This window comes from Vespula pensylvanica, chromosome 19 (genome assembly GCF_014466175.1).
Source record: "Vespula pensylvanica isolate Volc-1 chromosome 19, ASM1446617v1, whole genome shotgun sequence".
Taxonomy (NCBI): domain Eukaryota; kingdom Metazoa; phylum Arthropoda; class Insecta; order Hymenoptera; family Vespidae; genus Vespula; species Vespula pensylvanica.
This window is the reverse complement of record NC_057703.1, coordinates 1,304,203-1,324,857: the sequence shown is the minus strand read 5'-3', so window position 1 is coordinate 1,324,857 and position 20,655 is coordinate 1,304,203. Positions and strand designations below refer to the sequence as shown.

Here is a 20,655-nt window from a genome sequence, read left to right as displayed (position 1 = left end):
GTCGGGTACGTATCTATTATTTCTGTCAGATTCGCCTTTATTAAACACGGTCGTTATCATACATACTGTCTCGTACATATGTATATTTAAATAAGAGAGATTGTACTTTTATCTACAGTACTCATTACTTAATAACTATTGTAAATATGTAAATGATTATATTAGCAAATCTTGATAAAAATCAATCGTTTGTTTTCTTTTTTGCTTTCTTTTTTGGCAGCTTAAAAATTGTGCGCTTAAATTCTAATATATTAAAGCACGAACTACGTCGTGTGCATGTGTGTGTGTATATATATATATATACACACTTATATAAATGCTCTATTAAATTCATTCCACTTGTTTGATTGTAGTTGACAAAAACAAATCTAACATTTTACGAGAACAATGTTTACGATTATATTTCATATTGTCATATTATTCGTTTTATATTATCAGCATCGACTGAAAGAGCGCACAAATCCTTGATAAATATTAATTAACATATGAAAGGACTTAACGACTCCTACGTCCATTAAAATTGCATATAAATACTATAATTAACACGAAGGAATTTCCATTTCAGCGGGGACGTTGAACCGTCTTGTGTGTATGTGTATGTGTGTGTTCATCCATTACGTTTTTCGTAACAATACGCATTACATTATAACAATAATAATAATAATAATAATAACTATAATAATTATTAACAACGAGACACGTGTACTATTATATACACCAAGTAAAAGGAATAAAATGTTCGCCACTTAACAAATCGATATTATGCTATTATATCACAGTTGCCTGCGCAACTTGCTCATCCTAATGAAATCACTGCATTCGAAGAGTACCGTAAACAAAAAAATATATATATATATATTACATATCTCGTTAATAGGCATACCTAGAAATCTTCAGTTGTAACGTGACAAAAAATTGTTTAAAAAATGGAAGAAAAAATTATTATATGATCCCAAGAGGCAGTGTATAGATTTATATGGAGCAGTCTTACCTTTTTTTCTTTCTGTTTCTTTTTTCTTTTCTCTTTTTTTTTTTTTTTTTTTTCTTTCAGGCAATTCAAGAGAAATTTTATTGGATTGACGTGATCGAAGCACAAGTTCGCACAGTTAATCATTATAGGATGGCTTTTATGTGCGCAAATCAATTGAAATGAAACATTTCTAATAGAAGCGAAGCGCGCACGCATACACATTAATATATCTGTATATATATACTTTTTTCTTTTTTTATCCCATGAATTGATAGCTGGCAGATACCGGCTGTGGTGCTCTTGGTTGTGTATGAGATATGCGTTGGATGTGACAGGCGCGACACATGAGCCTACCATCGAGTGGGTAGCACCTTTTATCGGGTTCGTCTGTTAACTGCATGCCGCAATCCTCGCAAACATAGCAATCCACGTGAAAGTCTTTGTCCATGGAAACAACTCTAACTGTTTCTTCGGTACCCTAAAAAAGAGAAAAAAGAGAAAAAAAAAAGAAGAAAAAAGAAGACAATTTTTGATCGTAATAGAGGATCTCAAAAAAGAGAGAGAAAAAAAAAAGAAAGAAAAAATCGATCGTTCTAAGAAAATATAATTTTACCTCGACCGGAGTAATCCCTTTACCGCAAGATGCACATTTAGGTGCAAACATTCTATGATAATCGTTAACACAATAGATCTTATTATCTACGTCTACCGTAAAAGGAACACCATCGAGACACTCGTTGCATACGCAACATCTGAAGCACCCTGGGTGATAGGATTTACCCATAGCTTGTAAGATCTATAAAGGAAGGAAATTTAATAATATAGATCATGTGATATACTATCATATAAATTTCGATCGATCGTAATAAAGATCGAATATATATACCATTTCCATAATAAGATGACCACAAATAGCACATTTCTCGGCTGTCTGTTGGAAGCCAGAGTACTGCAAAGAGAAAATGATTTTAACACGATCAATATTATTAACGGGATTATATCATGCTAGACGAGAGATCATTATCTTACCAAATAATCCTCCTCGCAATAAACCCTTCCATGAACGTTATAAAAAGCTTTGCCACGTAAAGCTCTTCCGCAGGAACAACATATAAAACAATTCGTATGATAAAGATTACCCATAGCCTGACAGGCTTGTCCAGCACCAGTCACTTTTTCACCGCACGTGTGACAAATACCTGTGAAAACATTTTAAATGACGTTAGTCGTGTCTTATCTACGAGGGAAGCAAATATATATATATATATGCATATGTATATATATATGTATAATAATAACAATACCAAGTACTTTTGACCCCATAGATGAGATAAGACCAATCTTTTAAAAAAAGAAAAAAATATATATATATATAAGGAAAAAAAATTGAAAGTTCATCTCTTAAGTTCAAGTAAGATATATCTATCACAGAAAGGAATATTTTTAATAACAAAATATTATCTTTGAAAATCCAAATAGAAATACCATCTTGAAAAAAACTTATTATATCTCGAGACTTTGGATTAAACGGTAACGGCAGTAGGAGGAGCAACACAGTAGCTACGAAGAAAGGAAAGTTTAAAAATACACATTCGAGCTGTGCGCGATCACAATGCGTAAGGTCCAGCAGCTTGTTCACTGTCAAGATCGCGTTGGAAGACAAACTTACAACTGTCGATGGGTAAAACTGTTCCTGACATTCCTTAGCAAAAGAAAACTCTCTCTCTCTCTCTCTCTCTCTCTTTATATCTTCAGTACGTCAAATTTTCGATTCCACGACTTCGTATCGCTAGATAGCTAGCTAACTAGCTAGTCAAAGCTAACTGAACAAGACCTAGCACAACTAGAATCTACCAACGAGTCGGACTGGTCTATCTATAACGAGATTAGTTACCGCACCGAGCGACCTGGCGGCCGCCGATACGATACAGCACGTTGCACGAATAATAGAACTCAAACGCGGCACAAAAGCGAGCCGAGTTAATAATGTTAGGTAGGAGGACAGACATGGTGACAAAACGATCGGGCGTGTTTCTTCTCTTCGACCTGTCTTCTTCTTTAACATCGTCGTGTCGTTGTCATCTTCTCTCTTTTTCTCTACATTCAAAGAATGAACAGCAATGAGCATGCTGCTGAACAATCATACAATATACACATATATATTACATTCATACAGTACATACATGCATTTCATACATACATACATCATAACATACAAATATGTGTGTATATATATATATGTATGTGTAGAATGCATATCTTTTCTTAGGCTTGGCAATCGTAAAGCCTTTTTCACGTAGGTGGAAACCCATGGCTTTCGAGAGAATGTCAACGAAACGTCGTGTTAAAAAGTATCGCGGGCATGTTGGAACGCAGCTCGATTTTCAGGAACCGGTCCACACGGGTGCTGGCAGCGTGGGAATCGGCACGTTCGATAACCCTCTTACCCCCGCCCCACCCCCATCCCTAACTCTCTCCCTCCTCCCTTCTGTTCGCCAGCCTGCTTGCCTGCCTACTTGCTTGCTTGCATCGCTTTCCTCCTCCGTCCTCTTTACTCCCCCGTTCTTCTTTCTGCAAAAATATAAGAAAAGAGAGTAGGCTCAATGGAGCCGTCTTTTCTTATTCGTGTGAGAATTATTTGTCCGATGAATCTTTTCTAAAAAAAGAAATTCGAATGAGTATAATCTATAAGAGAGAGAGAGAGAGAGAGAGACAGAAATATATATATACACATAAATTGGAGAGGGAGTAATAGATAGAGTCGTCCTCGTTGGCATTCCTAAACGATTGACTTTGCATAATAGCTAACAGCGAGCATTGATAACGAGAAAATGGGCTTGATTTTGCGTCACCGGTTGATAACCAACATGCTTACTCGCTGATAACACGTATAAGTTTTATTTTTTTCTAGCGATAGAAAGAGAGAAAGAAACGAACGAGTGTTCTGGAATATTCCTTTTTTCTTCGGTTTTTTTTCCTTTCTGTCTTTTTTATTTGTATTTTGTATTTTTTATTTATTTATTATTTTCTTTTCTTTCTTTTTTTTTTTTAATTTAAATTACCGAAATATTCTCCTTCCTCCTCTTGCTTCTCCATCTCCTCCTCGAGTTGTCTCGTTAATTCTTCTATCTTCCTTTCCGCTTCCGTTGGACCCTGTATAAAATTGATATTCGTTTGTAATGAAATTCTCATAAATTTGTGTAACTTTGCACTTTGGTGCTAAAAGAACGTACGTATTATAAGAGGCAATGTTTGACCTCTGATTCATCGCGAGTTTCGAAGAAAGAATTCTTTGAAATGACGCGATGCATCGGGAATCAAATATTCCCTTGTTGTTTGCCTGATGACATATACCAATTCTTTTTTATTTTTCCTGCCTTTTAGAATTTTTATATATTATAATACGTGCATATATATTATTCGAATTAGGAAATTTTGGCAATATGCCAGAGAAATCGGACGTATACTGAGATATAAAGTAAAGTGGGACAAGAATTTGTATCTTTGACCTACATAGCTCGATATTCAAATTAAATTTATCTTACCAATTAAATTTTATGTTACTCAGAATTCAGAGAGATAGAAGTTGCGCTTTCTTTTTCTTTTCTTTCTTCTTTTCCTTTTTAAATATATTTATAAAAAGTTGCTAAACTTTTCTTACCGATGGTCTAGGTGGAATGATATTGTATGGCAACAATCCTTTGCCAGGAGTAGGCTTTATAGGTGGACTAACCAACTTTCTTTCTTCAGGTTCTGGTTCTGAGGATCTTTGTAATACAGGTACACCAGCATTCAGAAATACAGGACCAGCAATGCCACTGGTAACACCCGGTGGTAGGCTTGTAATTCTAGGTACATTAACAGTTGAATCAGAATCATTGGTTAAAGTCACGGTACTGGTCACTGGTGTTTGCACTTGCACACGTACAGGACTTCCCACTGCATTGGTGGAAGGAGGTGAAATGTGTCTAGGAGAATTTGTTACATTTTGTAAGCCAATATCACTTGGAATTTGACTATGAGTTGGACTTGCTTTTGGAGAATTACGGATACTATTACTATTTGGTGTAATAACTCTACCAGGATCAGTACGGCTTGGTGAATATAAAGGTGAACTCCTCGGACCAGACGATTCGGATGCATCCTGCGTATAATTCCTCTCATTTTGGAGAGAACCCAAACGTAATTGTTCTGCAGAACGATTGGAAGAATAAATTGGTGAATTCCTAGCAGAAAAATCTGATCTATTTTCTTGTTGATGATAGTTCCTATCGTTGGGTGGCATTGTACGACTGGGAGAATAACATGGAGAATTTCTGCAAGATGGTTGTTCCGAACGACTACCGTATACAGGAGAATTTCTAGCTTGAGTTTCTGTAGTATAATTTGTATTCATGCTTCTTGTAGATGGCTCCACAAATTGCTTATATACTTGTGAATCCTGACGAAATTGTGTCTGTTGCATGTCATTTTGGTGGGACGTACGATATGCCTGCTGTCCAGCTACAGTATTATCAAGAGAACTGCGATAATGATGAGGCTCTGGTGGCAAACGTATTGGAGGTGATTCGCTGTGATAAGGTAGTCCTGATCTGGAAGATTGTTGTTGCTGTTGCTGTTGCTGCTGCTGTTGTTGTTGTTGTTGTTGTTGTTGTTGTTGTTGTTGTTGCTGCTGTTGATCATAGCTAAAATTTCTAGTTGGAGTATGTAGTTCAGATGGCGGTACATAAGCACTTCTACCAGACTGATGATCAGCATTGGAAGATGATCCTTGTAGATATCTGGAAGGACAATCAACAGCTGTACGTTGTAAACATGACCCATCATAACTCTGACCCCTAGAATTCATTCCTCTTTGTTGCGTATAAGACAGACTTTGAGGTATACCACGTTGTGCTTGTCCTTGTCCAACTTTTCCAGTCATAATGACGTAATCACCTCCATTGATATTCGCAGGATGATAATAATTAGATGGAACTTGAGGTCCAGGCTTATTTTGTGCATTATCAGTATAATGAACTTCCTGAATATTTTCATAAACAGGAGGAGCTTCGTAAGGAGGCAGTTCCTTAGCAGGTGAAGCAGTTTGATAACGACTTCCAGTGGGAACCTGAGGCTGAGCCTTTCTAAAATTAGCTTCGTAAGATTCTCCAGCAAGAGAACCTCTAGGACTATCTCTAGGACTTTTCCTAGATTCAACGGGGTGATAATAAGGAGGTAACGGTTGACTCTGCTGCGGATAATAGTCTATATTCTCGTATACAGGTGCCTGTTGATTGTTAACACGTCCTTGACTTTGTTGATGTTGCTGTTGCTGTTGCTGCTGTTGTTGTTGTTGTTGTTGTTGCTGTTGCTGTTGAGCACTAATTTGTTCAACAGGCTTGGGAGTAGCAAACCTCGAAGCAGCTATAATATTCTCACGTTCGTAAAGCTTATAATCAGCAGAAATAGTTTGTCTAGTATTGTCAGAAGAGTTACCCTCGATGAAGCTTTCGATAGCACCTACGGGTCTACCAGGTGTCCTAACATCGTTCCTAGCAGTGACGTTTCTCGGAACAGGCACTTGGGCCTCGGGTTTTGAGCCCGAGAGCCTAGCGGTACCGGAGGTACCAACAACGTCCGAGCTATCATCTCCTAACTGCAGATAACCTAACTTTTGCACGTACGAAGCGTCGGCTGAGTTACACATTGGCAATGAATAAACCACGATAACGAATCGACGACGGATAACACGAGACAAAATTCTAATCACTTTCGAAGGAAGAAAAAGATACGGAACTTAAAAAAAAGAAAGTTTAAAGCACAAATTTAAATTCTTATCTCGACAAAGGAAAACTTTAACGAACGTCTCATCGCGATGAAACACAAAGCCGATCTTCTTCGTCCATCCGATTGTCAAATCGAGTTCGATGCTCTATGTGTTGCTCTCTCTCTCTCTCTCTCTCTCTCTCTCTCTCTCTCTCTCTCTCTCTTTCTTTCTTTCACACACTCACACACGTACGAACTCACACACCTACCCCTTTCTTCTCACTCTGTCTCTCTCTCTCTCTCTCTCTTACTTTTCTCTTCTTTTCTGACGACGCATACGAGTTATATTTGTAAATTACACCAAACCAGGATATACCAAAGTCTACGAATAAGAGAGTAGGAGGAAGGACACGCAATGACGCACTCAGAAACGATGCTTTTTACCTCGCGATCTTGGGATACGCCCCGCGATGAAGGCGCCTCGAGCATACGCGCGTCGTTCCTTCGTTCTCTCTCTCTCTCTCTGTCTCTATCTTTCTATATCGTTCTCTTTCTCTGTCACACGAAGTCGTCAGGTCGATTCCCGTACGTTGTTGGGCTCTGAATCTTCTTTCTCTCTCTCTCTCTCTCTCTCTTTCTCCACCGTCCGAAAATCACCACCTGCGGAAATTACATGTATATTAGTTTAATGCGTACGTGTGTGTATACGACAGAAGAGTAGTTGTTCATTGGTCGAATCACTGATTAGTTCGATAAATGGCCATACGAGGATGCCACTGTCGCGATAGTCGACAGTGCCATCTAGTTGACGATTATGCAAGGTCTTACTAGTCACGTGATATATTGAATTAAATGCGCTAACTTTCGAATGACTTTCAGAGAATATAAACTTATCGAAATCGAATTATACTGATATTAATCCAATGAGATAGATAGTTTTGAAACTCTATCGAACGTTCTTGTCGAGTTTCTCATTTATTTTAATTAATTATTTTATATTAAAGATGTTTTTTCTTTCATTTTTTAGTGAAAAGATTCGTACGAAAAGTTTTCTCATAAAAGCGATATAAGTTTTTATGAAAGAAAATTTATCATAATATAGAGATCGAACTACGATAAATATTATGATCGAGTAGCACCAGTTGTACACACAACTCGTATTACAAACATAGAATTACACACGATTTCTTTACCATCTAATCTACCTACGCGCGAAAGGAACGTAATTCACGTAGGCGCGCACGTTGAACGAGTGGTTAAGAACCAGAGACATCGAAAAGTTTATATTTTCGAAAGGCGAGAAAAAAAGGTTCGATCTCCACCTACATACATACGTAATATGAAGTAGTACCCACCTTTTACTGGAACACCTGCGCGTGATCGTACCTTTTGCGGTTAAAGCAATACGCGTGTTACTTAGTTGGATAGATCTTGATAAATCGCGCATGCGCCGTTTGTATTATTTTCTAATCGATGAAGTTTTCGGTGAATACTTCAAATACGGTAAAATGATCTATATAATACTAACCACAATGATCTATATAATACTAACAAATCTTTCTTTATCCAACGTGTCTCGATCTTCCATTTCCACGTGAATCAGAATAATTGCGAATTGCCAGCTAAAAAAAAAAGAGAAATGAAAAAAAATAGTTTATCATAAGATTCATTCGATCAACATATAATAATCGCATGATCTACAATATTATTATTGTATTCTATAACACTCTAAATCTGCGAGATCACTGACCGCAATGATCTACAATATAAAGGAATCCTCTTCTTCCATTTTTTTCCTAGAACATACTCAAACTCAAAATAAATAAAAATGACACCATAATTAATTACTAAAAGATGTTTTCGTAATAAACGACAGTTGACGTCATAAATATCGCATACATGTTTACATACATACATACATACATATATATATATATGTGTATATAAAAAAAACTGTATCGCATGAACTCACGTGAACAGAGCGAGCTCGCATGTTTCTCGAGGACGGAAGTGCAGTGACCAATGCACGTTGTGTCGTTCCAAGTGTGCATCGAGAGTGACATCGAGTTCTCGTGTAGGTGCCATGTCGATACGAGGAATAAACAACAAGTTCGCATCGTACGGTTCTGAACACCCACCATACCATACAAACACAAAGATCTTCATCCTTCTATGTTGGTGCTCATACACATATACGTATACATAGATGTTACTTGTTACATAGAAGCACGCGTTCATGCTGTAACGTAAAACGTATAAGAGAGTTGTGAAGGCAAGGAGAGCACACAGGAAACGTTGCCTCTATGCACAACGCATAGTTCAGAATCTACGGGAATAGAATCGTACCCGTGCATTTCCACGCTACTCTTACATACATACGCGACACACACACACACACGTTTGTGTGTATATATATATATATATATATATATATATATATATATACATGCGAAGATACTAGTTTATCGTCCATGTAATTAGTCGAGAATCCATACGAGTGTCTCGTCTACGTGAACGCACGTTTAAATGATAATAATGTACACGAATGTAGTTGGAGAATTTGTACGAGTACCATGTGTCTACGTATAAGTTTATATCTGTGTGTAGATTTAAATGATAATACCGTATAGACATAGGTATAGATAAGTATTGGTATTCGATGCATATGCATATGAGATATACGCCGGTCTGGCTGTTGGTTGCTTTATCCCTTCCGAGAGAATGGTTCTAAGCGCAGTAATTTTATATTTTTATTTGTTTAGATAAAAAACGATCTTTCTTCAATATTATTTCATTACTTATATATGTAAATATATATATATATATATAAATAATTTATTTTTTTTTGAGATTTATTTTCTAAAAATTGTTTGTTGAATTAAAGAACCTTCTTACTTTTCCTTTTTCTTTTTTCTTTTTTTTTTATACGACATGCTTCTAAAGGAAAACATATTTTTCATAGATCGAAAGGGAAGGTAACGATAAAACTAGTATATAATTCTCGATTTACTTAAGACTGCATTCCAACATTTCAACTTCCTTTATTACCACCGAATTAAATTCCTACACCTTTTGACGGTGTCGACAACTTCGACTACGCCTCGAGCAACGGAAGTTCTGCTTGCTTTGGCGTTCCGAAGTTTGACGTGTGTGTATTTGTGCGTTTGTATTCGTCAACGTACACGTGTCTACGTACTTACAAACGACACGTCGAGTCGCATGTACTTATATAGTAGATATGCCGTTTCTTGGTCGTTACCTTGTCAAGAATTCAAACGGAAGCAAGAATCTCCCTGAAAAGAAGATATCTTTGAAAGAAAGAGAGAAAAAAGAAAGAGAGAGAGAGAGAAAGAGAAGAAGACTTACATACAATCCACATTTCGTATATCTCATTCGAGATAAAACGAATCTCGATCGGATTTATTGATTCTCTTCTATCTTCTTACCGTTTAAATGAAATCATTTAGCTCTCTTAATAAAAAATACTTTACATATCGTAACAACGAAAAATTATACTTACAGGCAGACATTAGAGATATCTGTTAAGATTAAGATCTGTCAAATGATCAAAATAAACACACTTAACTTTTAACAGATACATAGTACCTCTACATGTATCTATATGTATCAATACTTCTCTAACATTACCTGGTCTATAACATTAATCATCATTATAAGACACAATTGTGCGTCATCTTACGAGGGAAGTGATTTATCATTAAATCTTTTAACGTATACGGAAGACAGGTGTACAGTTAGGTACACCTAAATAAAAAACTAAGAAAATCCTTTCTTTTCTTTTCCTTTCTTTTTTTTGAACACATGCTCGATGAAATAAATATGAATTAGCCATACAATTTTAAAAAGTAGTAGTAATAATAATAAGAAGAAGGAGAAAAAGAAGATAAAAAAAGAGATCTAATAATAAAAATAAAAAACGAATCTTCGTTGGCAAATAGATGAACATTTGTAGCTTGTTCTTGAATTGAAGAAATGAGCTAATAAGATTTAGATGGAAAGAAAAAATTTATCTTCATTGGCAATAAATAAATGAACACTTTTTCAGCTTGTTTCTGAGCACAGGTTACCCTACCTACTCGAAGAAATAATCTCCGAGACTATATCCACCATCCATGCCGGAGGTGCCGCGGTTCCCATCCATCCTGGGAGAGACAATAGGTCTCTTCTGACAAAGAGAGGAGACCATTCGCTCTCTCATTCGCTCTTTCGTTCGTTCGTTCGCTCGCTCGTTCGCTTTCCTTTCTCAGAGAGCCGGGAGCTCGGAACGACGACCGCAGGGGCTCGTTTAAGCTTTCAATGGATATGCGATTCTGAAAGCAACAAGAGAGATGAAAATAAAAAAAGAAAAAAATCACTTGTAATCCTACTATACCAGACGAGAAACCTTCTCGACTTTTTATCCATATCTATTATAGTAATCAATTATATAGATATTATGTATCCATAATATATTAAAGATTCTTTTTTCGATGATCGTTCAAGATCGTAAGTTATTTTCACACGGAATTATTTATTTTCTAAAAATTCATTAGAATCGAATAGAAAAAAATTCTTGAAGTTAAATGAAAATGATTTTTTTTTTTTTTTAGGCAAAGGAAGTTGATACAATAATCGCTTGCAATTAATTATACAAGTAGTTATATATGTATCTGTTATATATCGACAATTATGTTTCGATTATTGTCAAAGATCGTAGATTATTGTTACGCGATTATTAGTACGGGATTAAATCGAAAAATAAAAAAAAATAGAAGAAAAGTGGACGAAAGTCGATATAATAATCGATTATTCGCTATTATTTCAGTATATAAATATGTATATATATATATGTATACATACATATATACCTAAGAACGAGTTCGCATATAACGAGGGCTTAATTCTCTTCTCTCACGCAATTCAGGAAGGCCGTTATACACGAAGGACGCTTCCCACGTTATCTCTCGCGTCAGTTGTGCTCGGTATACCAAGCGCTTATTTCGTTCGGACGTATATATGGATGATAACATATGTAGTTACGTATTATAAGTGAGTTGAAATTGGTATGATAATAAATAAATATATACATAGATACATACACATACACACACACACACACATATATATAACATAAGAATGAAATCAATGATTATAGATATTTCGATGAGACCATATCAATTTTTTTTTCGCAGCTGTTTAAATACAAATCGAATAATAATCGATTCCCGTACTTCCTATACAAATGTCCCTTTTACTAACGTATCGTTGAAAAGATTTTATCAACAACAGAAAGAGGAAACACCCGTTGCTCGTTGCTGAGATACAACGAAAGCTGTTAGAAGACGACAAGCGCGAATGGATTTACGATAGGTTCCAAGTATCCTCGTGAATGGCTGCTGTTACTCCTATGTAAGAATTACGTAGGTGTAACAAGCATACACAGATAGAGTTAAAGTTATAGTAAGGATCACGTTGAGGATAGTTCGTGAATCGATGATACCAGTTTCGGTTCATCGAGGTCACACGAGACGGTCACGCGCTACCAGTTCCAAGTTATGACGCTTGAGACACCTACGGGTCCCTTTCGGAAGTTCGAATTTCTAGATCTTCTATGTCGGCGATGGTGTTCCAATAACCGGCCACCATAACGAAGAAACCAATGTTTCTAGTTCGTGTCATGTCGTAATCCCGTTAAATCCGCGTTACGTCTTTCCACTATCTTTATCTCTCATTTGCGAGAGAGAAAACTTACTAATCATAATTATTTCTCGCGAGTTACGTTAACAGATATCTACATATCTAATTATTTTTAAATAATAAAGTATTATCTCTTTTTTTCTGTCTTCTTCTTCTTTCTTTTTTTTTTTCAATTGACGTTGAATTATGTCGAAAAGAAGAACGAAAAAAAAAGTGAAGGGAGATAATTTTTTGCTCGAGAGTTATTTCGAAAACAAAAAAAAAAAATTCGTGTTAAAAATAAGATGACGAAAGGAATTGCGTAGAACAATCTCTTACGTAGCGTTAGAATCTCGTAAAGAAATTGCGATATAAGGACCGTTTTCTATTGCGTCTACGCAACGGACTCGTATTAGAAGGTAGGTAGACACGCTGACTAGCTGGTGTACCCACGCACGAACTTAGGACACAACAACCAACCAGTACACACACATACGCACACATATTCGAAATCAAACGATATGCCAAGTGAGATTCAACTCGTTCGAAAGGGTTGCGCAAGCGGCAAAAACTCTTGCGTGCAACAGGCAGATTATGAGCACGTTCTTTTTCCGGAACAATTTTAATAATAATTGCCATCATATATATATATATATAAATATATGTGTGTGTGTGTATGTCGTTAATTATGTCAATGAGAAAATACAAGCCCACTCAACCGTTTGATGTCGTTTTCAGATTTAACGGTATCGAATCATCGCGACCGAAAGAATATAGAATGAAAAGTATTACGTAAATGAATTACAAATTTCAATTTCACTTCTTTTTCTCCTTGTTTTACTTTCTTTTTTTTTGTTTTTTTTCCCCTTCATTTCTCTTATTTCTAATGATCGAACGAGAACGGACCGTATCCAAACGGAAGTACTATACTCGGTTTAGGATTTTTTGAAAAACTTTCCTACCTTTCTATATCAGATCTAAAAGATCAATCGAAAAGAACACGTTAATAGTATGAAAATAAGCTACAAAGAAAAAAGGATATGGGGGTGGGGCTTGACCGTGCTTATTTAACTAACGTTTGAAGGAAATAACTTTTCAAGGAAAGCATTAAAACCTACACGCGTTTGTGCAACTTTCTTTTCATAAACGCATATATTTTAAACATGATTACCAACTGTAAACGAACTATTAACGTTTCTTTCTCTTATTTTCTTCTTTCCTTTTTGCTGTCATTATCTTTAGCTTTTTACTATGATCCGATCAGCTGATTGTTCACATGTTTTTACAGAAGAAAACAACTAGAAGAAAAAAAAGAAGAAGAAGAAGAAGAAGAAGAAGAATGTTCGAAACGATCTCGAGAAATAAAATCACGATTATTTATATTTCCATTTCTCGGTCATTTTTTAGTTACGCTTAGGTGATCAAAGTTCCGCCGGAAGTCGAATTAAATTACCTTGGTGGAAGTAAATTTGAGCGGAAGTGCACGAAATAGATGCTCGATGCAACAGATCGAAGCGACTGTATTGTTATCCAGGAAATAGAATATTCGTATAAACATAGAAGAGGGTAAGAGAGTGGGAGGTGGTGAACAATGAAAAAAAAAATTGTAAAAACGAATAACCCGGATGTTCGCAAAATATTCAAAGATTACCGGGCATCATCGGTGAAAATATTAAAAAAACATCGTCTTAGATAAAATTTATCACGATGGACCATAAATATCGTAAGGAACGTTTTATCTTTCCTTGATATTTTTTTTATCTATTTTTTTTTTCCTTTGTGTAATCGGTTTTTATCAAAGTACCTTATCGCGTGAAAATGGACATAATAATGGCCTGTGTTTGCAGGTCTTCGTTACCAAGAGTGGAAAGTGCAACAACCAACAGGGACACACCTAAATAAGGGCGAGGTCTTCGAAAGGGTGTGTCTCCCACATTTTTATTTCTTTTCGACCCTCCGATGGTCACGCCAGAAGAATCCAACCCCTAATGGAATAATCATTTTAAATGGATCCACCGACGTATTAATAAATAGATCAACGAGACGATCATACCATTTTGTTTTGTTTTGTTTAAATACCTACATCTCGTCTAGGTATAATTTATCTATCCCAATGTAATAGAAAGAAAATAAATAAAGAACAATACATACATGCACAAGGTGTTTTATAAAGAGCTCAACTTGTGGACGTGTCACGTTTCTATGGACTATGATAAATTCGCTGACGAGAACGATTTATGTCCCTTTTAACGTCCATTGTTCGTGAAAGTTAAGCCTGTGGGCGATCGAGTTTTTGTTTACACTCTGATTTGATTCGTCGTTGTTAGTCATAACTTATTCGTCATATGGTATTCGTTTAGTTATCTGTATATGCGTATATAGGTATATGAGATAATATAATCCAACAAATTCTGACGTTACATCTTCCGATTCCAAAGACTATAGTACAACAAAAGAGAGAAAGAGAAAGAGAGAGAGAGAGAGAGAGAGTGAGAGAGGGAGAGATACGAATATCCATGATGATTTTTTTTTCTTTTTACGAAATGTTTCTATTCGTTAAATAATGAATTTATTTCGAATTCGATTAATGTTTCGTGTCACAGTATTTTTTTTTCTTTTTTTTTCTTTTTTTAAGAGAAGACTTTCCGGTCTACTATTAGCAAACCCAACGTCAGATGTTCACCGGTTGCTCTTCGACGCATTTCCGTCGGATGTTTTAAGAAATCCTAATGTTCACGAGGCGTGTAATGTAAGTCAATCATCCTTGAAAAAGATATAGAATCTGACCTACATATTTAGTGCCACTCCCGAATAAATTGCTTTATGGGGTGAGGCGGGAGATGAATCCAATTAATTTATAACACAATGTACCTATGTAAGAAGATTCTTTACGATTATTACGAACGCACGAACGAAGAAATTATTTTTTTTCGACGTCGAACATAAACTTAACTCGAACATTAATATACAATATAAATCAATCAGGAATATCTATAGGAAAAAATGTCGATCGAACAATCGACAAAATCAAATATAATTTATCGCCTTCATTAAATTTTGACAGGAAATCATAAATTTCTATCAGCAGGATGACTAGACCAGTATTAGCAGACGCTAAACGATCCTTGACGTAACTATATAAGCTCAATCTTAATCCAAAGCACTAACCATAAATTAATAGTCCACACCTGGTCCTTAATAACGATCGTCCGATCCGATAAAATCTCCCCCTCTTTTTCGTCGAAACAGCCCTTTGAAACATACTTTTTTCAAGTATCTGAAACGAACAGAAAATTCAATGAAAATCATCTTCCCTTTTTTTATTTTTATTATCAATTGATCTCATTCATACTATATAATCAAATTGAAACGTTTGTAACAACGAAAGAAAAGAGTAAAGGAAAAAGAAGAACGGTCAATGAAAGACGATATATGTACTACTTTCAGTTGAAAATACGAAGAAGGTGTACTTATATTATCATCCCACCCATGTGCGTGTCTTTTTTCACAAACAGATTGTAGGAAGTAAGAAGACATTTTTTTAGGACAAAAAAGGCCCTGTTCATTCTTGAGAAAAGAAAAGAACAAATATACAACGGTACTATGCACGTTTATCGTGCTCCGTGAAAGTTCTTTTTTTTTATATATATATATAGTACATAGTTACATTTAATAGTCGGATTTTATTAGACCCTAGAATGTTTACTTTTGCAAAGAACCTTATCTTCCACACTTCTGACTATTTCGTAAATATTTGTTTATTTTCTTTTCTTCTCACACCCCCAGCCTTTTTACTCCACGATAATAAATTTACACCAGAGAGATTATTTAATTCATTCAAATTTTACCGACGATACAAATATAAATACTACAATTAAAAGTACCGTTTATAATAATCTCTTAACAAAGAGCGAAAGTAACACCCATGAGAATCCATAGATGACCATGGGAAAATACAATCCTATTCATTCGAGTTCAGGAAACGGTAGATAACCACTATAACCAAAGACCGGAAGACGAATCTCGATATCGATTTGATATTGTACCTGGTAACAACTAAACAATGTCATCGACGAGCTAAAAATGATCTCTTTCAATTCTTAACAACAGAAAAATTATATTTGCAACGATATGAAAATACGTGAAAGTGTATAAAAAATAAAAAAAAAAAACAATAAATAAATGAGACAAAAATTTCTTTTCTTTTTTTTTAAACAAACATGAAGAGAAGAAAATTCAAGAGGAAAATAAATCGGAAGCATGGTGGTGAGGAAGTTTATCCTTATAGGACATGTACATCTCTCCCTCTCTCTCTCTTTTTCTCCCTATGGTATGCACGTCGACACTGCCTATGGGAGTTTGGCAGCCGCGGTCCAGCTTGGTGGGTCTCATGGTGTTGCGTTACTTTCCCACAGGCGAGGAGGCTCTTCCTTCGTGTGTGCAATTCTTTCTATATACGCCTACTATGCACCTGCATACCTACATATCGTACACACATATACATATGCATCTACTACGGTACAAGTACCGTGTGCTCTGCGCATCGAGCACGAAGAAAAAGAGAGATGGGATCCTAAAGAAAGAAAGAAAAAGAAAAAAAGAGAGAGGGAGAGAGAGATAGAAAGAGAGAGAGAGAGAGAGAGAGAGAGAGAGAGGCACGCATCTCACCTTGCAAGGCGAACCTGTTCGTCAGTACCCGAAACCAAAGATCACCGTAACACTGAGTGTTACGGCCTGAAAATTACCTTCATCCTGTCTCGGTTCTTTAAATCACGAAATTTCAACTAATCCGATCAACTTAGATATCATCTAATTAACAAAGATCCAATGTACGAATGATGATTATAAATAAAAGAAAAATTCTTCAATGATTAATCGTCTTGTAATCTCTAGAATTTGGAATGTCGCGAATTTTCAAAATTTACACTGAACAAATCCAACAAATTAGATCAGAGTTGAAATAATACTACTGAAGAGAAAAAGAAAAAGAAGAAAAGGAAAGAACGACAAAACGAAAAAAACAACGTACGTCGTATACTTGTTGAATTTTCATGCTTGCCGATTGCAAGCAGATGCAACATGCATTTCGCTAGCGCAGCTAATTGAATTTTCTCCTCGAGATCGTCTCGATGGAAGCCAGACCCCGCGTGGCACGAGTTTCCTCGACAGGAGACTCCTTGTTCGTGACAAAACGTATCTCGTTATCAACTACTAGACTCGGCCGAGAAGATTTGTTAAAATAAAAACGTTTCGCGTGAAGATCTTCGTTTTTACCAAAGAGGGTAGAAACAAGAAACGTCTAAGAATTTTCAACGGAGCGAATTCAAACGTGAACTCATCCTAAAAAAAAAAAAGAAAAAAGGAAAGAAATTTTTAAACCATATAAAAACAAAAAACAAAGAGAAAATGAAGAAAGATAGGAACAGAGACAAGTTCGTAAGATGCAAGATTTCTGATTAAAACTTCCATGCACAAACGCTTTCTCGATGGATTAATCATCGGCTTCCGTCTTCCGTGTGAAAAGTGAAAATCATTTGGGAATGTTGAAAACATGAGAAATCCGAGGAATAAAATTTCTCAATTGTGAGAAAAATTATTTTTCGAAGATTCTCTCGGCCTGTTCTTTCGTCAGTCTACCTGTTTCACTCCCCTCTCAAGTCTCAAATTATTAGCACGGAAGAGTTTTTCGACGTTCTTTATCCTTTCTCTACCCTACTCAAACTAATCCCTCTTTCTATGATCTTTTTACTCTAGGAAAGAGGAATGTTTCACGAGACAATTTTGATCTTGTTCTTTGCCACAATACATTTAAGAAAATTTTCCTTTCGAATTTTTACGACTTTCGACTTTTTTTCATTAATAATCATAGATTTTTCATAATAAACAAAGGAAAAAAAAAGATTGTTGTTAAATTTAATTTCCGGCAACAATGTCGTACATCAAGTCGTAAAAAATATTTCTTTTTTGTTTTGGTCGAACGATCATCACGTAGGAGTAAACCATTACTTCGGTGTGTATCCTTTGTTCCAGCATATATCTACATAAATAATTTCAATGATCGTCTTATACATATCTATATACACATAAGGTGGTCAACTCATAGTTTTACAATCTGAAAAAAAAATAAATGAAAACAACAAAAAACGTAGCCTAAAAAAAGCTTCGACTTTTCGAATCACTTTTGATTAGGAAACTTTCGACTCGAGCTCGTGTATGCATCTGTACAAAAAATTTTATCGTCCTTGAACCCCCATTGAAGAAAGAAAAAAATGCATTGATATCCGAAGACGAGAGACACTAAAACGATGTCAAAATAATGTCTCCTTAAAGTCTTCTCTCGTTTTCGAGCCTTCTTTTCATTGGATTATGTGAATGGAATAACTAATAGAATATAAAATTACCGGACGTGCACGTTCTTAACGATCGTTTTATGTGTGTGTGTGTGTGTGTGTCTATGTATGTTGTGTTTGCGACGTTCCTTTTTCACATTACGTACGCATATACCTTATATATTCGACAGGGTAAGTACATATGCGATCGATCGTTGCTGTAATCGACTTAGCCTAATTTATCCTCTTAGGAAAGTTAACTCACTCACAGTTTCCCGTTTCGTATCTCTCGCGATCTAACTTTCCACATTGACATTCCTATTTATTTCTTAAACTACTACTAATTTTATAAGAAAATTACTTCATTCGTTAGTTCATTCTTTATACCAATTGCAAAAATGATAAGTATTCCTCAAAAAACTCAACTCGAACCCATAAAGGCAAACAATTTCTGAAATCACTGTATCGCGCATTATAAAAAATCAAGTTGATTTGAAAAATATTTACGCACGCACCTACTCAGGATATAATAAAATAATTATATGTGTAATACTAATAAGTATATAAAAAAATTATTGATAAGAAACGTGCTTAGCAAAGAGCATGAAAAAAAAATAGAAAGAGAGAGAGAGAGAGAGAAAGAGAGCGAGAGATAGCAACGAAAGAGAAAAACCAACAAATCCGAGAGAAAAAAAAAAGAAAGAGAAAAAGAACAAGAAGAAATCTAAGAAAAGGGCCTGTACTTAAAGTGAACCTTGAGTAGGCTTGCTCTACCGTAACAAGCCGTCGTCCTGGGTCCGAGTGTATCTCGTAAAAGAAAGCAAAGGGTCGGCGAACGAAGGAACGTTTGCGTGGACATACGACGTCCATGTTCCTGTTCAACGAAAGCGGCAAAACTACGCCCCCGCACCACCGACGCTAAAACACATACACACACACACACGCACACACACATCTACGAATATATCTACAGTCATACGTATCTATCCATCTCCATCTCTATCTCTGTCTCTCTCTTGTTCTCTCTCTGTCTCTCGATGTCTCTCTATCTATCTCTCTTTCTCTGTCGAGTTTTCTCTGAAGCTAGTATATCGCCATACAGGAAGGTCGTTCTCTTTCCTTCGCTTGGCTTTTGAGTTCCCGCTTGGTCGACTACTACTATACTATAGAACGTGCAGCGCTACTACTTTACTCGTTCGCGCGGATAGTTAGTTCTGGCGCAGCGCTCGTCGCGTGCACTTCGAATGCGCTCCGCGTTCGTTCATCTTCATCTCTCTTTTTCTGTCTCTCCCTCTCTTGCTTTCTGTGTCGCTTCATACATACATATATATATATATATATATATATATATATACATACGCACATATATATGTATATAACTTGCTCTCGCTTTGTCTATCATTATTTCTCTTTCATATATTTTTTTTTTTTTTTATTTCGAAAAGAATATGTTCAGCTTAACGATCATTCTTATTTCTACGTGATAAAAGGAAAGAGAAAAAGAGAGGTAACGCTTGAAAGAATTCGTGAATTTTGTGACACGTGATATGATTATCGTCTCTCAGTGCTTGTTTGTGTTCTTATCATTCGATTTCTTCGTTAATTCTAATTCGATTGGATTGTGAACTTGCTTCGATGATTAATTTAAAATGATTCTTCATTGTCGTTGAAAGGGAAGAATTTTTCTAATTTGTTTCTTGTCCTCCGTTCGTTAAAACACGACGATATATATTTGTAAAAGTGAGTATAATACTAGAACCACTTAATAAAGTTTTGATATAATTTATCGAAACATCCTCTTTCTCTCTTTCTCTTTCTATCTCTCTTTCTTTTTTTCTCTTTCTTTGATTGAAGATAAAAATACCAGTTTTGTCGGTCGGAATTCTTTTACCATTTTCGATTTCATTCAGGACTTTCGTTTGTATTAGAAGC

At 35.8% G+C, this 20,655-nt stretch overlaps 2 protein-coding genes and 1 long non-coding RNA gene across 4 annotated transcripts in view; 1 reads left to right on the top strand and 2 right to left on the bottom strand.

Annotated features, from left to right (window-relative positions):
* Nucleotides 1–16: 16 nt before the first annotated feature.
* Nucleotides 17–7,411, bottom strand: LOC122635660 (LIM domain-containing protein jub-like). The gene is made up of 6 exons (XM_043826118.1): nucleotides 4,632–7,411; nucleotides 4,033–4,123; nucleotides 2,000–2,169; nucleotides 1,857–1,919; nucleotides 1,584–1,766; nucleotides 17–1,448 (listed from the first exon to the last, which is right to left on the bottom strand). The coding sequence occupies exons 1-6, from the start codon at nucleotides 6,657–6,659 to the stop codon at nucleotides 1,227–1,229; spliced, it is 2,757 nt and encodes a 918-aa protein (XP_043682053.1). The 5' UTR covers nucleotides 6,660–7,411; the 3' UTR covers nucleotides 17–1,226.
* On the bottom strand, nucleotides 17–20,089 carry LOC122635669. The gene is made up of 2 exons (XR_006328719.1): nucleotides 20,047–20,089; nucleotides 17–1,200 (listed from the first exon to the last, which is right to left on the bottom strand). It is a non-coding gene; the product is annotated as an uncharacterized LOC122635669 (long non-coding RNA).
* LOC122635666 (putative uncharacterized protein DDB_G0277255) overlaps nucleotides 19,960–20,655 on the top strand; it is a 35,854-nt gene continuing 35,158 nt past the window's right edge. The window contains exon 1 of one of the 2 annotated variants that reach the window (XM_043826147.1): nucleotides 19,960–19,978. The gene's annotated coding sequence lies outside the window, so the exon portion shown is untranslated. Of the gene's footprint in view, nucleotides 19,979–20,122; nucleotides 20,464–20,655 lie in introns of those variants that run through there. The other variant, XM_043826146.1, reaches the window with a different exon arrangement.